Source organism: Zootoca vivipara, chromosome 12 (assembly GCF_965207765.1).
Source record: "Zootoca vivipara chromosome 12, rZooViv2.hap1.1, whole genome shotgun sequence".
Lineage (NCBI taxonomy): Eukaryota > Metazoa > Chordata > Lepidosauria > Squamata > Lacertidae > Zootoca > Zootoca vivipara.
The window spans coordinates 42,602,198-42,618,751 of record NC_142595.1 but is presented as its reverse complement, the minus strand read 5'-3'; the positions used below and the strand labels follow the sequence as shown (position 1 = coordinate 42,618,751).

The window sequence follows — 16,554 nt, the reverse complement described above, 5'->3', positions numbered from 1 at the left end:
GGTTCAAAGCCCCGTGACGGGGTGATCTCCCGTTGCTCGGCCCCTGCTCCTGCCAACCTAGCTGTTCGAAAGCACGTCAAAGTGCAAGTAGATAAATAGGTACCTCTACAGCGGGAAGGTAAACGGTGTTTCCGTGTGCTGCTCTGGTTCGCCAGAAGTGGCTATAGTCATGCTGGCCACATGACCTGGAAGCTCCCTCGGCCAATAACATGAGATGAGTGCCACAACCCCAGAGTCTGTCACGACTGGACCTAATGGTCAGGGGTCCCTTGTACCTTTTATTGGTAATCATTAATTTAATCTTGGAAGCTTCACATTTCAAAGTTGCACACGTTTTGCTCAGTTACTCTCCTTCCCTTTGGAAATTGCCCAAAGCCATGAATTTACACACTTCATGCATCCAGCAAGGCCAGCCAAACAAACAGCGCTGGAAGATTGAACCATTGCAGTAACGGATTAAGGATCTGCCGGTTGCTCAGAATTGCAGGTGGGCAGAGTGCTGTTGTGCCCATTAGGGTGGGTCATAAAAAAAAATACAATTAAGCAAACGGTGTACTAAACAAGTAAACATAAACAATTGCTTAATTTTTCCATATAATTTTTTCAAAACCATTGGTTTTTCATGTAAATTATCAACATGTTTTATCTTAAATAAATAAATGTTGCAGAAAATAATAGTATGCAACTATTATTGCTCTACATAAAACCTAAAATTTATGTTTATTAGTTCACAATTTAACATACTGAGAATTAAATGAGTCAAATTCCTATGTTTTTATCACTCGTAGTGAGGCAAAATTTCCATCTGTAGGTGCAGGATCTAAATATTAACCAATTTGTCCCAAATTTGAAATTTGACTATGTTTATACCACACGCCTGAGATAAGAGCAAGGGAGGAAACATTTTCGAATTTTTATTTTTTTTATGACCCACCCTAGTGCCCATGTCCAATTTGCAGACTTCCCACATGCATTCAATTGGCCACAGAATGCTGGATTGGACTCTGGCCTGATCCAGCAGGCTTATCTTACGTTTTACGTGAAATGTGCTTGAACTTGAATCTTGCAGCACTGTTATTTCCCCTCCCTTCGGTACCTATTTACTACCTGTTTAGGGGTGATGAGTCTTGTCTTGCTATCGGTTAAAAATGGAGCCCAGGTGGTATGTAAAGATGGCATGTGCCATTGCAAGCTGGAGGATTCAGGTCATAAAATCATAGAACTGTAGTTGGCAGGAACCCAAAGGTTCATCTAAGTTCAACCCCCCCCCCGAAATGCAGGAGTCACAGCTACAGAATCCCAGGTGGTGGTCTTGTTAAGGATGGGCCTTGTATGTTTTCCAGGAGGAGCCGCTGCCTTCGGGATGCACGGACGGCCAGTACAGAGGGACCCGCTACTTCCACTGCCAACCCAACAAAGCACTCTTCGTCAAGCTGCGCCACTGTCGTCCCGACTCGCGCTTCGGCTCTCTGCAGAATCTAGAGAACCCCGTTTTGCGTTGCAACCCCTTGGGTATGGCGTAGATCATTATAAATATGTTTATGTCCCATCTTTCCTCTAGGGAGGAGCATGTGATTATCCCTCTCCCCCATTTTATCCTCACACTGGCTCTCTGTGGAGGGAGCAAGGAAAGGGAGGAGGGATGAGGCCCAGTGACTCCCAAACAAGAGAGATGGAAGCGTTTCTTTGGAAGGTTAAGCCATCCCATCAGATGTATCCCTGTTCTGTGCCCATTGAAGCTGGGAGGCATCTTGCAGAATTCATCACCTCCCCACTGCTCTGCCAGTGTATGAAGGAAGGACCATGTAGGTAGATCAGTGGTAGAGCATCTGCTTCCCAAGGTTCAGCCCTTGGCATCTCCAGGTTGGGCTGAGAAAGAAATTCTGGAGAACCACTACCAATTGGTGTAGACCAATGTTGGGTCTCCAGCTGTTGTTGGACTACAATTCCCATCATCCCTGACCTGCTGGCCTTGCTAGCTAAGGATGATGGGAGTTGTAGTCCCAAAACATCTGGGGGGCCAAGTTTGGCCATGCCTGGTGTAGACCAATGTTGGGTCTCCAGCTGTTGTTGGACTACAATGCCCATCATCCCTGACCTTGCTAGCTAGGGATGATGGGAGATGTGGTTCAACAACAGCTGGAGACCCAGGTTTGGGAAACACTGGTGTAGACAATAATAATAATAATAATAATAATAATAATAATAATAATAATAATAATTTATTATTTATACCCCGCCCATCTGGCCGGGTTCCCCCAGCCACTCTGGGCGGCTTCCAAAAAAACAGAAATTCTAAAATACAAAAATCCATCAAACATTAAAAGCTTCCCTAAACAGGGCTGCCTTGAGATGAACTAAATGGCCCGATAGACTGACTTGGTGTCATGCAGCTTCCCATGTGTATGCAGTGATTTCATCCTAGGGGGTGGAGGAGAAAGACCGACCTGTTTTCCCTGTCACTTCTAATGTTTAACAGCTCACTGGGAATCCCAGAAGCATCTCCACTGCCTATAAAGCACAAGGTCAAATCCGTGAGCCACCAGGCAAAGGGGGAAAGCAAGATGCCAGGAGGCCCTGTGTTGTTCCTCACCTGTTCTCCATCTCTCCCCATCCTCCCGAAGACTTCCGTGGGTACGCCAGCAGCAGAGTGGAAGAGGACACACCGCCACCACCGCTGGGTGACCAGGGCATGGAGCATCTCTCGGGATGGAAGAAGGGGATCCAAGGTCACTGCAACTCCTGCTACCTGGATGCCACTCTCTTCTGGTAAGGTTGCAGCAGGGAGGTGACGTGATGCAGAGAGCAAGAAGTTTGCTTCCTAAGACTGGGGCAGGTGGAAGTCCTGAGCAGATCTTGGGGGTGGAGAGAGAAGGGAAATTCCTTGTGTGAACAGGTTGACTGTTGGATATCGCCCCACGAAAATTATTTCATGTAGATAAGATAAGATTAGATTAGATTTTATTGTCATTGTGTTTACAATGAAATTGGATGCTATCCACATAAAAACAAAAGCAAAACAAAACAAAAAACACATTACACATACACAAACCTACACAACTCATCAGATCAATTTTTTCAGTTACAGTATTTAAGATGGTTATAGCTCTTGGGTAGAGACTGTTTTTTAGTCTATTTGTTCTTGATTTAATTGTTCTATATCTTTTGCCCGAAGGCAGTAGTACAAAAAGACTATATCCTGGATGAGATGGATCCTGTAAAATATTTTTTTACTTTTTTGAGGCAAAGGGAGCTGTATAGATCTTCCAAAGATGGGAGGGGATGACCAATAATATTTCCGGCTGTTGTTATGACCTTCTGGAGCATCTTCCTCTCCATTACTGTGCAAGTTGAAAACCAAGCACAAATACAATATGTAATAATGCTCTCTAGTGAGCCACGGTAGAAGGACGCTAGCAATCTCTCACTCAGATTGTTCTTCTTTAAAAGCCTGAGGAAATAAGTTCTCTGTTGTGCCTTCTTTACCAGAGCAGTGGTGTTTGCACTCCAAGTCATACCCTGCTCGATAGTCACTCCCAAAAACTTTAATGCACCCACCCTCTGCACCTGATCCCCTCCAATATACAGTGGCTGAATATCCACTTCCCCCCCTCTGTAATCTATCACTAGTTTCTTAGTTTGGGCAGTATTAAGAGCCAGATTATTTTCTCCACACCAAACCCAGAGCTGCGCCACCTTGTCCCTATAGGCGGATTCATCCCCCTGAGATGAGCCCCACCACTGTAGTGTCATCAGCGAACTTGATGATTTTGTTGCTTGAATAGATGGCTGTGCAGTCATATGTATAGAACAATCATAGAATCATAGAGTTGGAAGAGACCACAAGGGCAATCTAGTCCAACCCCCTGCCAAGCAGGAAACACCATCAAAGCATTCTTGACATATGCCTGTCAAGCCTCTGCTTAAAGACCTCCAAAGAAGGAGACTCCACCACACCCCTTGGTAGCAAATTCCACTGCCGAACAGCTCTTACCGTCGGGAAGTTCTTCCTAATGTTTAGGTGGAATCTTCTTGTAGCTCGAATCCATTGCTCTGTGTCTGCTTCTCTGGAGCAGCAGAAAACAACCTTTCTCCCTCTTCTATATGACATCCTTTTATATATTTGAACATGGCTATCATATCACCCCTTAACCTTCTCTTCTCCAGGCTAAACATACCCAGCTCCCTAAGCCGTTCCTCATAAGGTATCGTTTCCAGGCCTTTGACCATTTCGGTTGCCCTCTTCTGGACACGTTCCAGCTTGTCATATGTATATGCCTGTATAGAACAGGCATGTCTAACAGGCAGATCGCGATTTACTGGTAGATCGCGCGGGGTGTAGCAGGTAAATTGCGGAATGAAGTTTAGTGATCACTTTTGGCCAACCCTCCTATAAGAAAAGCTTAACAGCTCCTGGCAATGAGAATGGGTATATCACAGTCAGATCACAGCCAGTCCTTTTATACTGTAAGTACTGTAGATCACAGTCTCTTGGGAGTTGGACGTGCCAGAATATCCGCACATATTTTAGAAATCGCAAATCTGTCACTTGGGACCAAATAGGTGGATCGGCAAGTTGATTAAACATTTCCGTTCTGACAACTACAGTATTTTCTGCAGAGATGCTAACAGATCCAACAATTTTAGCAAGGAGGGATAACTTCTGCATGTGTACATGTAAACGTTGCATGGCCTTATATTGGAGGATGGTATAGAGCTTCAGCAAAGCTCTATAATTGCCTGCTTGAAAGCAATATCACTTCATTTTTGTTAGAGCAGCTGATGAAGGCAGAAGCTGAAATGTTTTGCCTCATTAAGAAAACTGAGTGAGCGTTTTTGTGGTTGCTGAAATCACAGGAACATGTATACTAACTTTAGGTGAAGGTAGAGGAGCCCTGGACGCTTAAGTCCAGTCAAAGGTGACTATGGTGTTGCGGTGCTCATCTCACTTTCAGGCCAAGGGAGCCGGTGTTTGTCCACAGACAGCTTTCCGGGTCATGTGGGCAGCATGACTAAACCACTTCCGGCGCAATGGGGCACCGTGATGGAAACCAGAGTGCACGGAAACGCTATTTCCCTTCCCGCTACAGCGCTACCTATTTATCTACTTGTACTGGCGTGCTTTCGAACTGCTAGGTAGGCAGGAGCCAGGACAGGGCGGCGGGAGCTCACTCTGTCAACGGGGATTTGAACCACCGACCTGATCGGCAAGCCCAAGAGGCTCAGTGGTTTAGACCACAGCGCCACCCACATCCCCTTTACTAACTTTGTACACACATAGAGGTTGATAGATAGATATAAAATGCTGGTTCTGTCCTCTTTTGGACTGAAGAAGACATACATATCTTCTTCTCTATTCCCATTCCCTGGACTAAATGCTAGAAGCTGCTCCTAAGAGGTGGTAGGGACAGAATTCAGACATCTCAACAACCACACTTTGTCTTTTTCTCGCTTGCAGTATGTTCACTTTTACCTCAGTTCTGGATTCAATGCTGCTGCGCCCAGCAGACAAGAACGATGGTCCAATTTACACTGAAACACGGGATCTGCTGAGAACAGAGATTGTCAACCCTTTGCGCAAGTAAGTTCACGTCACCCTAGCCATGGCTAAAATGGGAAAAAATAGAAAAAGGGGGGGAGGCTTGAGAAGATTGTTTATCCATTTCTTTGTAAACCTTAAGAAATAAGTACAGGTAAGCGAAGCCTCTTTGGCCAAGCCTCTGAGCTACTCGGGTTTCTTCTGAGCCTTGTATTCCGTTAAAATGCTCCCATTTCAGTGGCATTCAGAGTGATTTTGCAGAAAATGTAGTATTGCTTATAAGCATGTGTTACATACTGCTGCTGCTTTTCCCCGCCACCACTTTCTCTCTTTCAAAGTCTAACCTGGTGATGACACCATCGTTTTTGGGTTTTTTGCGGGGACAGGAATGGATATGTCTGCGCCACCAAAATTATGGCCTTGCGGAAAGTTCTGGAGACGGCTGGACATTCCTCTGGCTTCACCCATGAAGAAAAAGGTTTGATGGCAGCCTGTGGTGTGCTTGTGTGTTGGACTTTGGATAACTGTGTATAACGAATTAGGAAGGGAGATGGATTCTGTCAACCTCAGAGCATTGTTCCCCCATTCTTTGTGCATCAAACAAACGAGCCCCCAAAGTGTCACATTAAAATCCAGTTCTCAATTTGCAGTATGAAACACGTTGCCAGAAAGGATGAGGATTAGGGTGATGACTTTTTCATTTTTTCCCTCAAAAATTATTTCCGGTAGCACAAATGGATGAACTTTTGCCTATTAATGACTAAAATGAGGTATATTCCATTGAAATATTTAAAAAGGTTACACACAAACTGTTTTTAATTTGTATTAACAATTCTACAGTGGTACCTCGGTTTATGAACACAATTGGTTCCGGAAGTCCGAAACTGAAGCGTTCATAAACTGAAGCAAACTTTCCCATTGAAAGTAATGGAAAGTGGATTAATCCGTTCCAGACAGGTCCGCGGAGTACTCAACCTGAAGCGTACTTAACTTGAAGCATGGGTGTAATTGGTTCCGGAAGTCTGTTCATAAACTGAAGCATTCATAAACTGAAGCGAACTTTCCCATTGAAAGTAATGGAAAGTGAATTAATCCGTTCCAGATGGTTCCGCGGTGTTCGTAAACCGAAAATTCGTAAACCGAGGTGTTCATAAACCAAGGTTCCACTGTATATATATTTCGTATCAAATTTGGACACAACACCACATTCCACAATGGGGAGTGTTCTTAGCAACATAGGGTATACAAATGTCATACCTACGCAAGGGAAAAGCCCCTTTTCGGGACCTCAAAACTCAGCCAGCAGACCCTGCCGGACATGCTGGGAAAAGAACCTACATGAGAGGTAGCAAAACATCGTCCTCTAGCGGCGTCTATACTGTTACTGCAGCTAAAACAAGCTTCCTTGTATGTTTGATGACCATATATAATGTTGTATATATGTGACTCTAAAGCTTGGGTTCAATTTTATATCTGCTTACAGTGACTTCAAAAATGGTCAAAAATCTGATAAATAATTTTTTTAAAAATCATTTTGTGCATGAGGTTTTTTTTAATCAAATCTCTTTGAAAGTAAGATTTTATCTAATCTTTAATGAAAGCTCATCAAATTATGATACAGGGAAATGAGGTTGTAAAAAAGTCATCACCCTAATGAGGATCTTAACTCTCAACTTGATAACTCAGGCAGCGTTAGTTAGGTTTTTTGGGTTGTTGTTTTTTTAAAGAAAGTGATGTGACGGGTGGGAAACTGGTATGTTTGAATAAAAGCTGTTGCTGGTGGGGCTTGATTCCTTCATGTCCTCTCCCCTCACAGACCCAGAGGAATTTCTCACGCTGCTCTTCCGAGTATTGAAAATGGAGCCACTCTTCCAGATTCGGTGAGTTAGGCTTACCATCCATTTGCTACGTGTGTGTGTGTGTGTGTGTGTGTGTGTGTGTGTGTGTATCTTCTTATAGACATACAAATGTAAGGTTGTTGTCATGCTGCAACTCACACGGCTGTCAATAAGTGGCCACTTCCAACTCCAGCATAAGCACCAACTGGCAGGAGCAGCAGAGGTGGCAACTGGAGGCTGGAGAGACACTTCGCACAACGTTTTAGCTCCCCAACTCCTTTGAAAGGGAATTGTGGGTGCATTGTGAGGGGGAGGGGAGATTGGAGGAAAGGGTAGAGTGAACTATGAGTAGATAGGATAGGTGGCTCGGTTAGATGTTGATGTCTTCTCACCTTTATTTTATCTTCTTCCCTTGAAGCTCTTCTGGTCAGGACCCCCACGGCTGCATTTTCTACCAGATATTTCTTGAGGATCACCCGACCCGGGCAGTGCCCACAGTTCAGGAGCTTCTGGAGGGGTCCCTAGTCACTGGGGACCTCAAGTTCACAGAGGTGAGATCGAGGACTGGAAACATGGTTGGGACCAAGCTCCCCACCACCATGCACATTGCTGCAAGAGACCATAAACAGGTTCCAAAAACGGAGGTCACCTGTGTTTAGGAGACCTCATTTGTGTGGTGAGTGTTATCGAGAGGGCCCTGTCAGTAACTCCCGTCCATTCTCCTTCTTCTCCCATTCCCTGTGCTTCTTTACTCCCTGGCAGGCCCCCTCTTGCCTCATCCTGCAGATGCCGCGGAATGGGAAGAACTTCAAGGCCTTTCGCACCATACAGCCCAGCCTGGAACTTGACCTCACTGACCTTCTGGAAGACAGTAAGTGGTGGTGGTGAGAGGCAGAAGTGAAGAAGGAAAAGGGTGGTGATGTTTTGTTTTTTGTATTTTTTTAGAGGGCTATCTCAGAGGGCTATCTCAGAAAGTGTTAGAGAAGGAAAAGAGGAGTGGGACTGAAGATGGATTTGAGGAACCTGTCTATTTATTTATTTTAATGCTGTATCTCCATGCCCTCTGGAAGCTAAGCAAGAATTTACAGATAGGATGAGAAGCCATTCTTTAGTCCAAGGGACACATTCCATAGTGGGCAAGATCCTGGGGGCTGGGGTGTGAGTGTGAGAACAAGAGGAAGGAAGGAAGGGAAGTGTGTGTGTGTGTGTGTGTGTGAGAGAGAGAGAGAGAGAGAGAGAGAGAGAGAGAGAGAATGAGAATAAATGCATAGACTGGTGGTTAAAAGAACAAAGAAGGTGTATTACTCCTGGAAAAGAAAGCCACTGCAGGGCTGGTGGGGAATAAAGTTACAGGCACTTGGCTTTTTGCCCCTGGGAGGTTACTCAAAGAAACATGGCCTTTGGGTTGGAAGAATGGGTTCCTAGCCCCTGAAATAAAGAGATCTACTTTGGAGGGAGAAAACTACAAGTGGACAGGAATGGAGAAGGAGGAAACATTACCAAAACAACAACAACACCCCCCTCACTATATTTCAGCCACTTTGAGCACCTTGGAGAAAACACAAACTTCTGATAATTGAGTTCTAGAAATAAAGTTGGGTGAAGAAGGGACTTCATTTTATCTGTTAGGAAAAAAAGACTTCTTAGTCAAACCTGCAGAACAGAAAGGTTTTTTTCAAGAGTTCCAATCCTGGAGAGGAAAGGCGTCTTTGGAATGTGTGCAGTGGAAGGGCTTCTAGTTTACCATCGCTATAGTTTTTTTTTTTTTGTGTGTGTGTGTGTGTGTGTGTGTGTGTGTTTTTATGCTATTTGCATCTTTAACCCAAGACTTCCACTTCTTTGACTGACACAAATGTGTCTGATGAACCCATTGCAGGCCCTCGGGAGTGCTGTATTTGCCAAGGGCTGGCTGTGACTGAGTGTCCGGATTGCTACAGGGACCACAGCTTCGGCACTCGCCACATCAAGCAGTTCTGCAAGATTTGCAGCCAGCAGGTACCGTGGGGTTGGTCACCAGCTTATCAAAGCAGGATAGAATTTTATTGATTTCATGTTATCTATATACCACTTATACAAAAATGGTCTTTTAAGCAGTTCACAGAGAATTCTGCAATATCTTTGAGCTGGAGTGGGGGCTTGTAGGCTGTCTAGTCCAGTCGCCTCAAATACTTTCAGACCTGGGAATCTCACCTTTAGGCCAAATATGAATGAATGAATGATTTATTTCAGCTTTAGGTTCATATACACGTAAAAATAGACACAGCGAGACAGACTTGCTTTACAATTAATAAAATAAATATAGAACTAAAAATATAATAATGACAGATAATATAAAATTAGGAAAATTAGGAGAAATCCTTTCAGGATTCATGTAACAATCCATTTCGCCTCTTATAGGACAGAGCAGAAGTTAAAAATCTTGCCACTTGCAAGGTTACGAACAAATCAGTATCTTGCCATAATAGGGCAAGATGGGTCTCGAATGGAAGTCCAGAGAATTTTGGGGCTAATGGACTCAATAGGTTTTTTCCGGACAGCACTATACAGAGGGCATGTAAACACTAAGTGCTGAGGGATTCCGTCGACTGGTTATCACAGGAACATAAAACCGAGACTCGGCCTTTAGAGAATCTGTGAAGAAGGACGTTGGAGGGAAAAGAGAATCTGTGAAGAAGGACGTTGGAGGGAAAAACATTGAACCACGCTTTAATAAACGCAAAGCGATGGCTGGCAATAGAGAGGGATGATAAATAGGCTGGAACATGATGTGCGGGAGTAACGCCCATATGCCAAGGCGAACATACCCCCCCCCCCGCCCAACATAAGATTACGTTGCAACTCTGTATCATCCAATCTTAGGCCAAATATGTATTGGGCATTTGAAGAATGTTATCATAAGAACCACCCATGCAACTAATTCAGAATGCAGCAGCTAGACTGGTGACTGGGAGCGACTGCCGAGACCATATAACACTGGTCTGAAAGACCTACATTGGCTCCCAGTATGTTTCCGTGCACAATTCGAAGTGTTAGTGCTGACCTTTAAAGCCCTAAACTGCCCCGGCCCAGTATGCCTGAAGGAGCGTCTCCACCTCCATCATTCTGCTCGGACACTGAGGTCCAGCACCGAGGGCCTTCTGGCGGTTCCCTCACTGTGAGAAATGAGGTTTCCTGTTTTTTTCCCTTTTTTCTTTTTCGTTTTCTTTTTGTATTTTGTATTTTTTTATTATTTTTTTGCTGTTGTTTTTTCATGTGTGCAAAACGAATAAAGATGATTTTTTTAAAATAAAAAAAGAGGGCCTTCCTGGTGGTGACGCCCTCTCTGTGGAACGCCCTCCCATCAGATGTCAAGGAAATAAACAACTATCTGACATTTAGAAGACATCTGAAGGCAGCTGTTTGATGTTTTTTTTCCGTGTTTTTAATATTCTGTTGTGAGCCGCCCAGAGTGGCTGGGGAAACCCAGCCGGATGTGAGGGGTATAAGTAATAATTTTTTATTTACATTACATTATATTACATTAGTAGTCGTGCAAGTGACCCATCTAGTCTAGCTTCCTGTTTCCGCAGTGGCCAATGCCTGTGGAAATCCTGAAAGCAGGGGCTGAGCACAAGAGCTCTCTCCCCTCTTGCGATTTCGGGGACCTCATCTGTGGAAAAGCACTTTATTTTGCCTGCCCTGAACCTTCCAATATGCAGCTTCGCTGGGTGTCCCTGAGTTCTAGTATCATGAGCGAGGGAGATGACCTTTGCCCTCTTTTTCTACCTCATTTCCTGCCCTTTGTAGGTCCACAAACACCGTGCCCGGCGCAGCCACCAACCTCGCCCCCTGCATCTCCCCGAGGAGCTTTCCCGCTTGGGCTCCTTGCCTGACTTCATCCCTCGCCAGACCATGCAGCTCTTTGGCGTCCTCTGCATCGAGACCAGCCACTATGTAGCGTTTACCCGCCATGGCCCAGATGTCCACCAGTGGCTCTTCTTTGACAGTATGGCTGACCGTGAGGGTGAGTGGCCATATCCTGCCAGTTTGGAAGAACACCCAGAGCTACTTCCTGTCATAAACTAGGAAGCGCTTATCCCCTAGCAGCAATCGGAATTCTAGCAACACACCTCTGGTGTTGATATCTTCCATTTCTTGCCGTTTCCAGTTTTCTCCTTGCATGCTCAGCCCCCTCAGTAGGTGAGGCCTTATTGGTTGTACCAAGACCAGGAGCTGCCCTTTCCAGAGCCTTTTCAGTGGTGGCTCCCCATTTGTAGGATGCCATCCACGGTGAGGTGCGTCTGTCTCCCTCATGATAGACTTTGGGGAGAAAATTCAATACATTCCTGTTTACCAAAGCATTTCATGACTGAATAACACAGCTCCTGGCAACCCTGAAAAAACTGGTTGAGAAAATGCTTTTAAACTGTTTTTGAAAGGTTTTTATTCTTGATGTTCACCACCCCAGGCCCCTTTAGAAGGGTGGGATATAAACTGAATGAATTAATAGTTATTTCCCCCCCCATGTAGATACTTTTTTGGGGAGCCTTTTGCTTACTTTTCTCCTTGTCTTCTTCCCCTCCTCATTTAACCCCATTTATTTCCTTATTTTTCCAGGTGGGCTGAATGGCTTTAACATTCCCCAAGTCACGCCCTGCTCGGAAGTAGCGGACTATTTGGCAATGCCCCCTGAGGCACTCCAAAGCCTGGATCCCAAATCCTTGCCCACATATGCCCGCCGGCTGCTTTGTGATGCCTACATGTGCTTCTACCACAGCCCTTCCCTTGGCCTGTACAAATAATACATTCCTGGGTGAAGAAGAATGTCAGGTTTCCAGGAGATGAAAATACAGAATTCTAGGACTCCCATGCCTGGACAGGTTATGCTGTAGATGTGCCTGGGAACCTGAGTTTCAAACCAAAGTTGCCTAGATTCCCAGCCCGACAAACAGTGTGGAAATGTGGGCTACAGCTGCACAGAGCCCACTTCCTGCTTCAGGAACATTCTCTGTCCTGATTGGCTTGCAGTAATCCCTACCTGGATTGGATGCATTGCAACACTGGTTTTTAGAGACTGGCCTATGCAAACTTATTAATTTAGGTTGTTGTTGGTGGTGTTTTCTCTTTCTTTTCAACCCAAGGGTCACATTTCCTCATGGGCAAATTTTCTGGGGCCACATGTCTGTGGTTAGGCAAAAGTAGTTGGAACACTTTTCTCGTTCGAATATTTTTTTTGCCATGCCTTGGAGGTTGCTACACATGCACGCACACTACTCATGTGAGAGGCAGCCTCAAAAGTTCAGAAGTGCATTCCAGACAGTAAGAAGCACATGAGGGAGTGAAACTGGGCCAATGAGGGCTGTGGCCTGGGAGATGTAGTGCAGCCTTAGAAAAAGACATGGCCTGGTGGGGGCATCTTGAGGGCTATATAGCCCAGAGGACCACATTCAGCCATTGGGCCTGAGTCCTGTCCCTTCTGATTTAGACAAGACTTCACGGGAGTCTTTCCCCTCACTCCAGAGTATTGTGAGTTGGTGTTTGCTGCTCCACATGGATAGAAAAACTGCTTGTCGTCCCTTCAGACCAGGAACAGGGCACCTGTGGTCCATCGAGATGTTGTCATTCCCTTCATCCCCAGTCATGGAATTGCTGGAGCTAATGGGAGTTTGAGACCAGCAACATCTGGAGGTGTTACAGGTTCCTCACAGTTGCTTGAAACATTCCACTGACAGAGGCACTTTGTGTACAAGTGACCTCTGTTTTTGTTACCTGCGGCCACCTCCATGCTCTCCTCCTCCCTGCCCACTTTGAATAGTATGCATTCATTGATCCTGAACTACTGTATTGTGAAGGACACCCTCGTGCCACACTGCTGTCCTAGTTGGTGGACGTTGACCAAGTCTTCTCATTATCTGAAGTTTAGGTGAGAAGTGACTGGAGGGCGTCTAAATATGGCTCCTCATATTTAGAATTCCCTCTCCAAAGAAGATTGCCTGGTACCACTTTTGTCCTCCCAGCACCAGGCTAAGGCAGAATTGTGCAGGTATTCCAGCATTTTGTGTAGCTGGTTTCTGTGCATTTTTTATTATTGTTGTTTTCAGGTAAAGGCTACAACAGCCAACATTTTTGTATTGCACATTTGAATTTCAATGTATTTGTGTGCATTGCTTTCAAGGCATGCTAGCCTGGGAGCTTTTGCTGAAAGGGTGGTTTATAAGCTTTAAAATAAACACATAGCCGGCTCTGCCGCCTGAACTGTTTGTATTATTTAATTGGCTGTGGCTGTTTCCTCGTGAGTAATTAATAGAGCTAGTGTGACCTGCAACCAAAGACTGTGTCTTGCCAAATGCAAGGTGGTTCTTTTGTTTAGGATTCAGAAGCAATACGAAACACAAGTGGGTGAGAAGGAAGATTTTATTCCTAAATAGCAAGCAATATGCACATACCAGGACATGCACCTCTACCTGCCACTTGGAAACCCTCAAAGAAGTGGCGAAGTGACTCCCCCAGGTAGCCTTGGATTGCACAGCCCTGCAGCTGATCAGTCCGTGCATGAGCTTCTAAGTTTCTCTGCTCAAACCATCTGGTTTTTATAGGTAGCCGCCACCTTTCAATGCCCCACCCTCTAGTAACAATTCTCGATATCAGAGAAGGTTCTGAATGCCTCTGAATTTGCCTGTTGACAGTTAATATATTCTGACCCTAAAGCCTGTATTTCAATCTACAAAATTAATTATGTGCCTAGTCCAGTGTAATCCAGGGCATGATATAAAAGATCCCATTCTAAGTTATCAAAGGCTTTTTCTGCCTCAAGAAATAATATTTCATATGGTTGTTACGTTCTTTATATAGCATGAATATCTAACACATGTATGTTTGAAGAGAGTTTATGCCCCCTAATGGTTTTATCTCCTGCTATTTATACATTACTGTATCTAATCTATTTCCTAGAATTGAGCTCCATATTTTAAAGTCCTGATTCAGGAGTGCTATAAGATAGTACAGTGGAACCTCGGTTTATGAACACCTCGGTTTATGAATTTTCGGTTTATGAACACCGTGGACCCATCTGGAACGGATTAATTCATTTTCCATTACTTTCAATGGGAAAGTTCGCTTCAGTTTATGAACGCTTCAGTTTATGAACAGACTTCTGGAACCAATTACACACATGCTTCAGTTTATGAACGCTTCAGTTTAAGTACTCCGCGGACCCGTCTGGAACAGATTAATCCACTTTCCATTACTTTCAATGGGAAAGTTCGCTTCAGTTTATGAACGCTTCAGCTTAAGTACTCTGCGGACCGTCTGGAATGGATTAATCCACTTTCCATTACTTTCAATGGAAAAGTTCGCTTCAGTTTATGAACGCTTCAGTTTATGAACAGACTTCCGGAACCAATTGTGTTCATAAACCGAGGTACCACTGTACCACTGGATTTAGAAGGATCATTATTTATGACCACTATTCTTGCCATTTCCCATGTTTTAGGAAAACACGACTTACCATAATTTCATTTAATGTCTCTTAACAAAGAGTGTTTTCATTCATTCAAAAAATAGTTATAATACTCAGCTGTGAAACCATCTGGTCTGGGGATTTTTATAACTTATTGGCCACTCTGTGGAGTTTAGAGATTGTTATAGGAGATTGGAGTTTATCAGATTCAGATTGGGTTAGAAATGGAAATTTTATTTTCCATATTTTTTCATAATTTCTCATAGATTTTTTTAAAAAATTAATTTGCAACATCTTCAGATCTTGCAGTGAACTTATCCTCATTGGTCTTTAATTTGTGGACCGAATTATTATGCTGTTTCTGTTTTAACAAATATGCTAAGAGTTTGCCAGCTTTGTTTCCTTTTGCGAAGGAACGCTGTATTATGAACGCTTCTCTTGAGTTACTGTGGAATGGATTTCTTGCATTTTGGAGAATTTAAGGAGGATCCCTCCTGCAGAAGGCAGTGACCAGCTGGGTAAGTCAGGGATAATATTATAATACAGCACCATCACCTGTCCAGTGTGTGAACAGTTGAGCAGAGAATCAATACCCTCTTCATCCAGCAAAACTGTGATTTAATAGTCGTGGCAAGTGACTGGCAGACCCCTGGGACAACAGCAGGACTGATTAAGAAAGACATCAGTGCTAAACTTTGCCATTTAAAGTTTGGGTTTTTTTATCACCCTGGCCACTGCCCCATGGACATCCTTGTTACGCAAGGTGTAAATGACCGGGTTGAGCAGGGGGGTGACCACGATGTAAAAGAAAGCAATTTGCTTGTCCTGATTGGGAGCATTGGCTGATGCCGGCTTCAAGTACATGAAGATGAGGGTGCCGTAGTACAAACTGACCACAGCCAAGTGGGAGGCACATGTGGAGAAAGCCTTGTGCCAACCAGCCCTTGATCCCATTTGTAACACAGACGACAGGATGAGCCCGTAGGAGGTTAAGACAACAGAAAGAGGACAGAGGAGGACCACCACGGAAGTCCAGAAAACAATGGTTTCTGTCACATAGGTGTTGTCGCATGCGAGCTTCAACACCAATGGGAGCTCGCAGAAGAAGTGGTTGACATGGTTGGGGCCACAGTAGGGATGGTGGAAAGTGCAGCCTATGTTCAACGCTGCAATGAGGCAGCAAATGATCCAGGAAGCTGAAGCAAGCTGCCACCGGCGGCTCCTGTCCATGGCGATGGTATATAATAGTGGGTGGCAGATGGCCAGGAAGCGGTCATAGGCCATGACAGCCAGCAGGAAGCACTCGGTGCCGCCTAGCGTCATGGTGGTGTACATTTGGATTGCGCAACGAGTGGGGGAGATGGCTCCGTTTCCGGAGAGCAGGTGAGCTAGCATTTGGGGCACGGTGCTAGTGGTGTAGCAGATCTCCAAGACGGAGAGGTGGGTCAGGAAGAAGTACATGGGCGTGTGGAGTCTAGGGTCAGCCTGCACAAGCATGATGATCACCAGGTTCCCCAGAAGGGTAAGTGAATATACGAGGAGAATCACGAAGAAGAGTAGAAGCTGGGTTGTGCGGTGACTGCTGAGGCCCACCAAGATGAACTCTCGGATGGAGGTTTGGTTTTCAGGTGCCATGATTCTGCTCTGCTTGGCTGCAGAGACAACGCCGCCGCTGGAGACAGTCTTGATTCTCTTGGAGACAGCCTTAACAATGAAAAGTTACACTTCCTTTGTTCCTG

The 16,554-nt window shown here is 44.8% G+C and overlaps 2 protein-coding genes across 4 annotated transcripts in view; one reads left to right on the top strand and one right to left on the bottom strand.

Annotated features, from left to right (window-relative positions):
• LOC118095149 (ubiquitin carboxyl-terminal hydrolase CYLD) overlaps positions 1-13,598 on the top strand; it is a 25,921-nt gene extending 12,323 nt beyond the window's left edge. For all 3 annotated transcript variants that reach the window (XM_088654975.1, XM_088654974.1, XM_088654977.1), the window contains exons 6-15: positions 1,344-1,512; positions 2,625-2,769; positions 5,459-5,581; positions 5,926-6,017; positions 7,356-7,419; positions 7,796-7,928; positions 8,140-8,248; positions 9,254-9,372; positions 11,164-11,380; positions 11,974-13,598. In XM_088654975.1, coding sequence (XP_088511101.1) covers positions 1,344-1,512; positions 2,625-2,769; positions 5,459-5,581; positions 5,926-6,017; positions 7,356-7,419; positions 7,796-7,928; positions 8,140-8,248; positions 9,254-9,372; positions 11,164-11,380; positions 11,974-12,158 — 1,356 coding nt within the window. In that variant the 3' untranslated portion in view covers positions 12,159-13,598. The remainder of the gene's footprint in view (positions 1-1,343; positions 1,513-2,624; positions 2,770-5,458; positions 5,582-5,925; positions 6,018-7,355; positions 7,420-7,795; positions 7,929-8,139; positions 8,249-9,253; positions 9,373-11,163; positions 11,381-11,973) is intronic.
• Positions 13,179-16,554, bottom strand: LOC118095563 (olfactory receptor 9I1-like). Its single transcript, XM_035136811.3, has 2 exons — positions 15,542-16,554; positions 13,179-13,268 (listed from the first exon to the last, which is right to left on the bottom strand). Exons 1-2 carry the CDS (start codon positions 16,448-16,450, stop codon positions 13,179-13,181), a joined length of 999 nt encoding a protein of 332 aa, XP_034992702.2. The 5' UTR covers positions 16,451-16,554.

Coding starts and splice junctions, on each gene's coding strand:
- LOC118095563 (XM_035136811.3), bottom strand. CDS start 16,450: ATGGCACCTGAAAACCAAACCTCCATCCGAGAGTTCATCTTGGTGGGC. Junction 13,269..15,541: donor TCCATGGGGCAGTGGCCAGG/GTGATAAAAAAA, acceptor CCTAAACTTCAG/ATAATGAGAAGACTTGGTCA.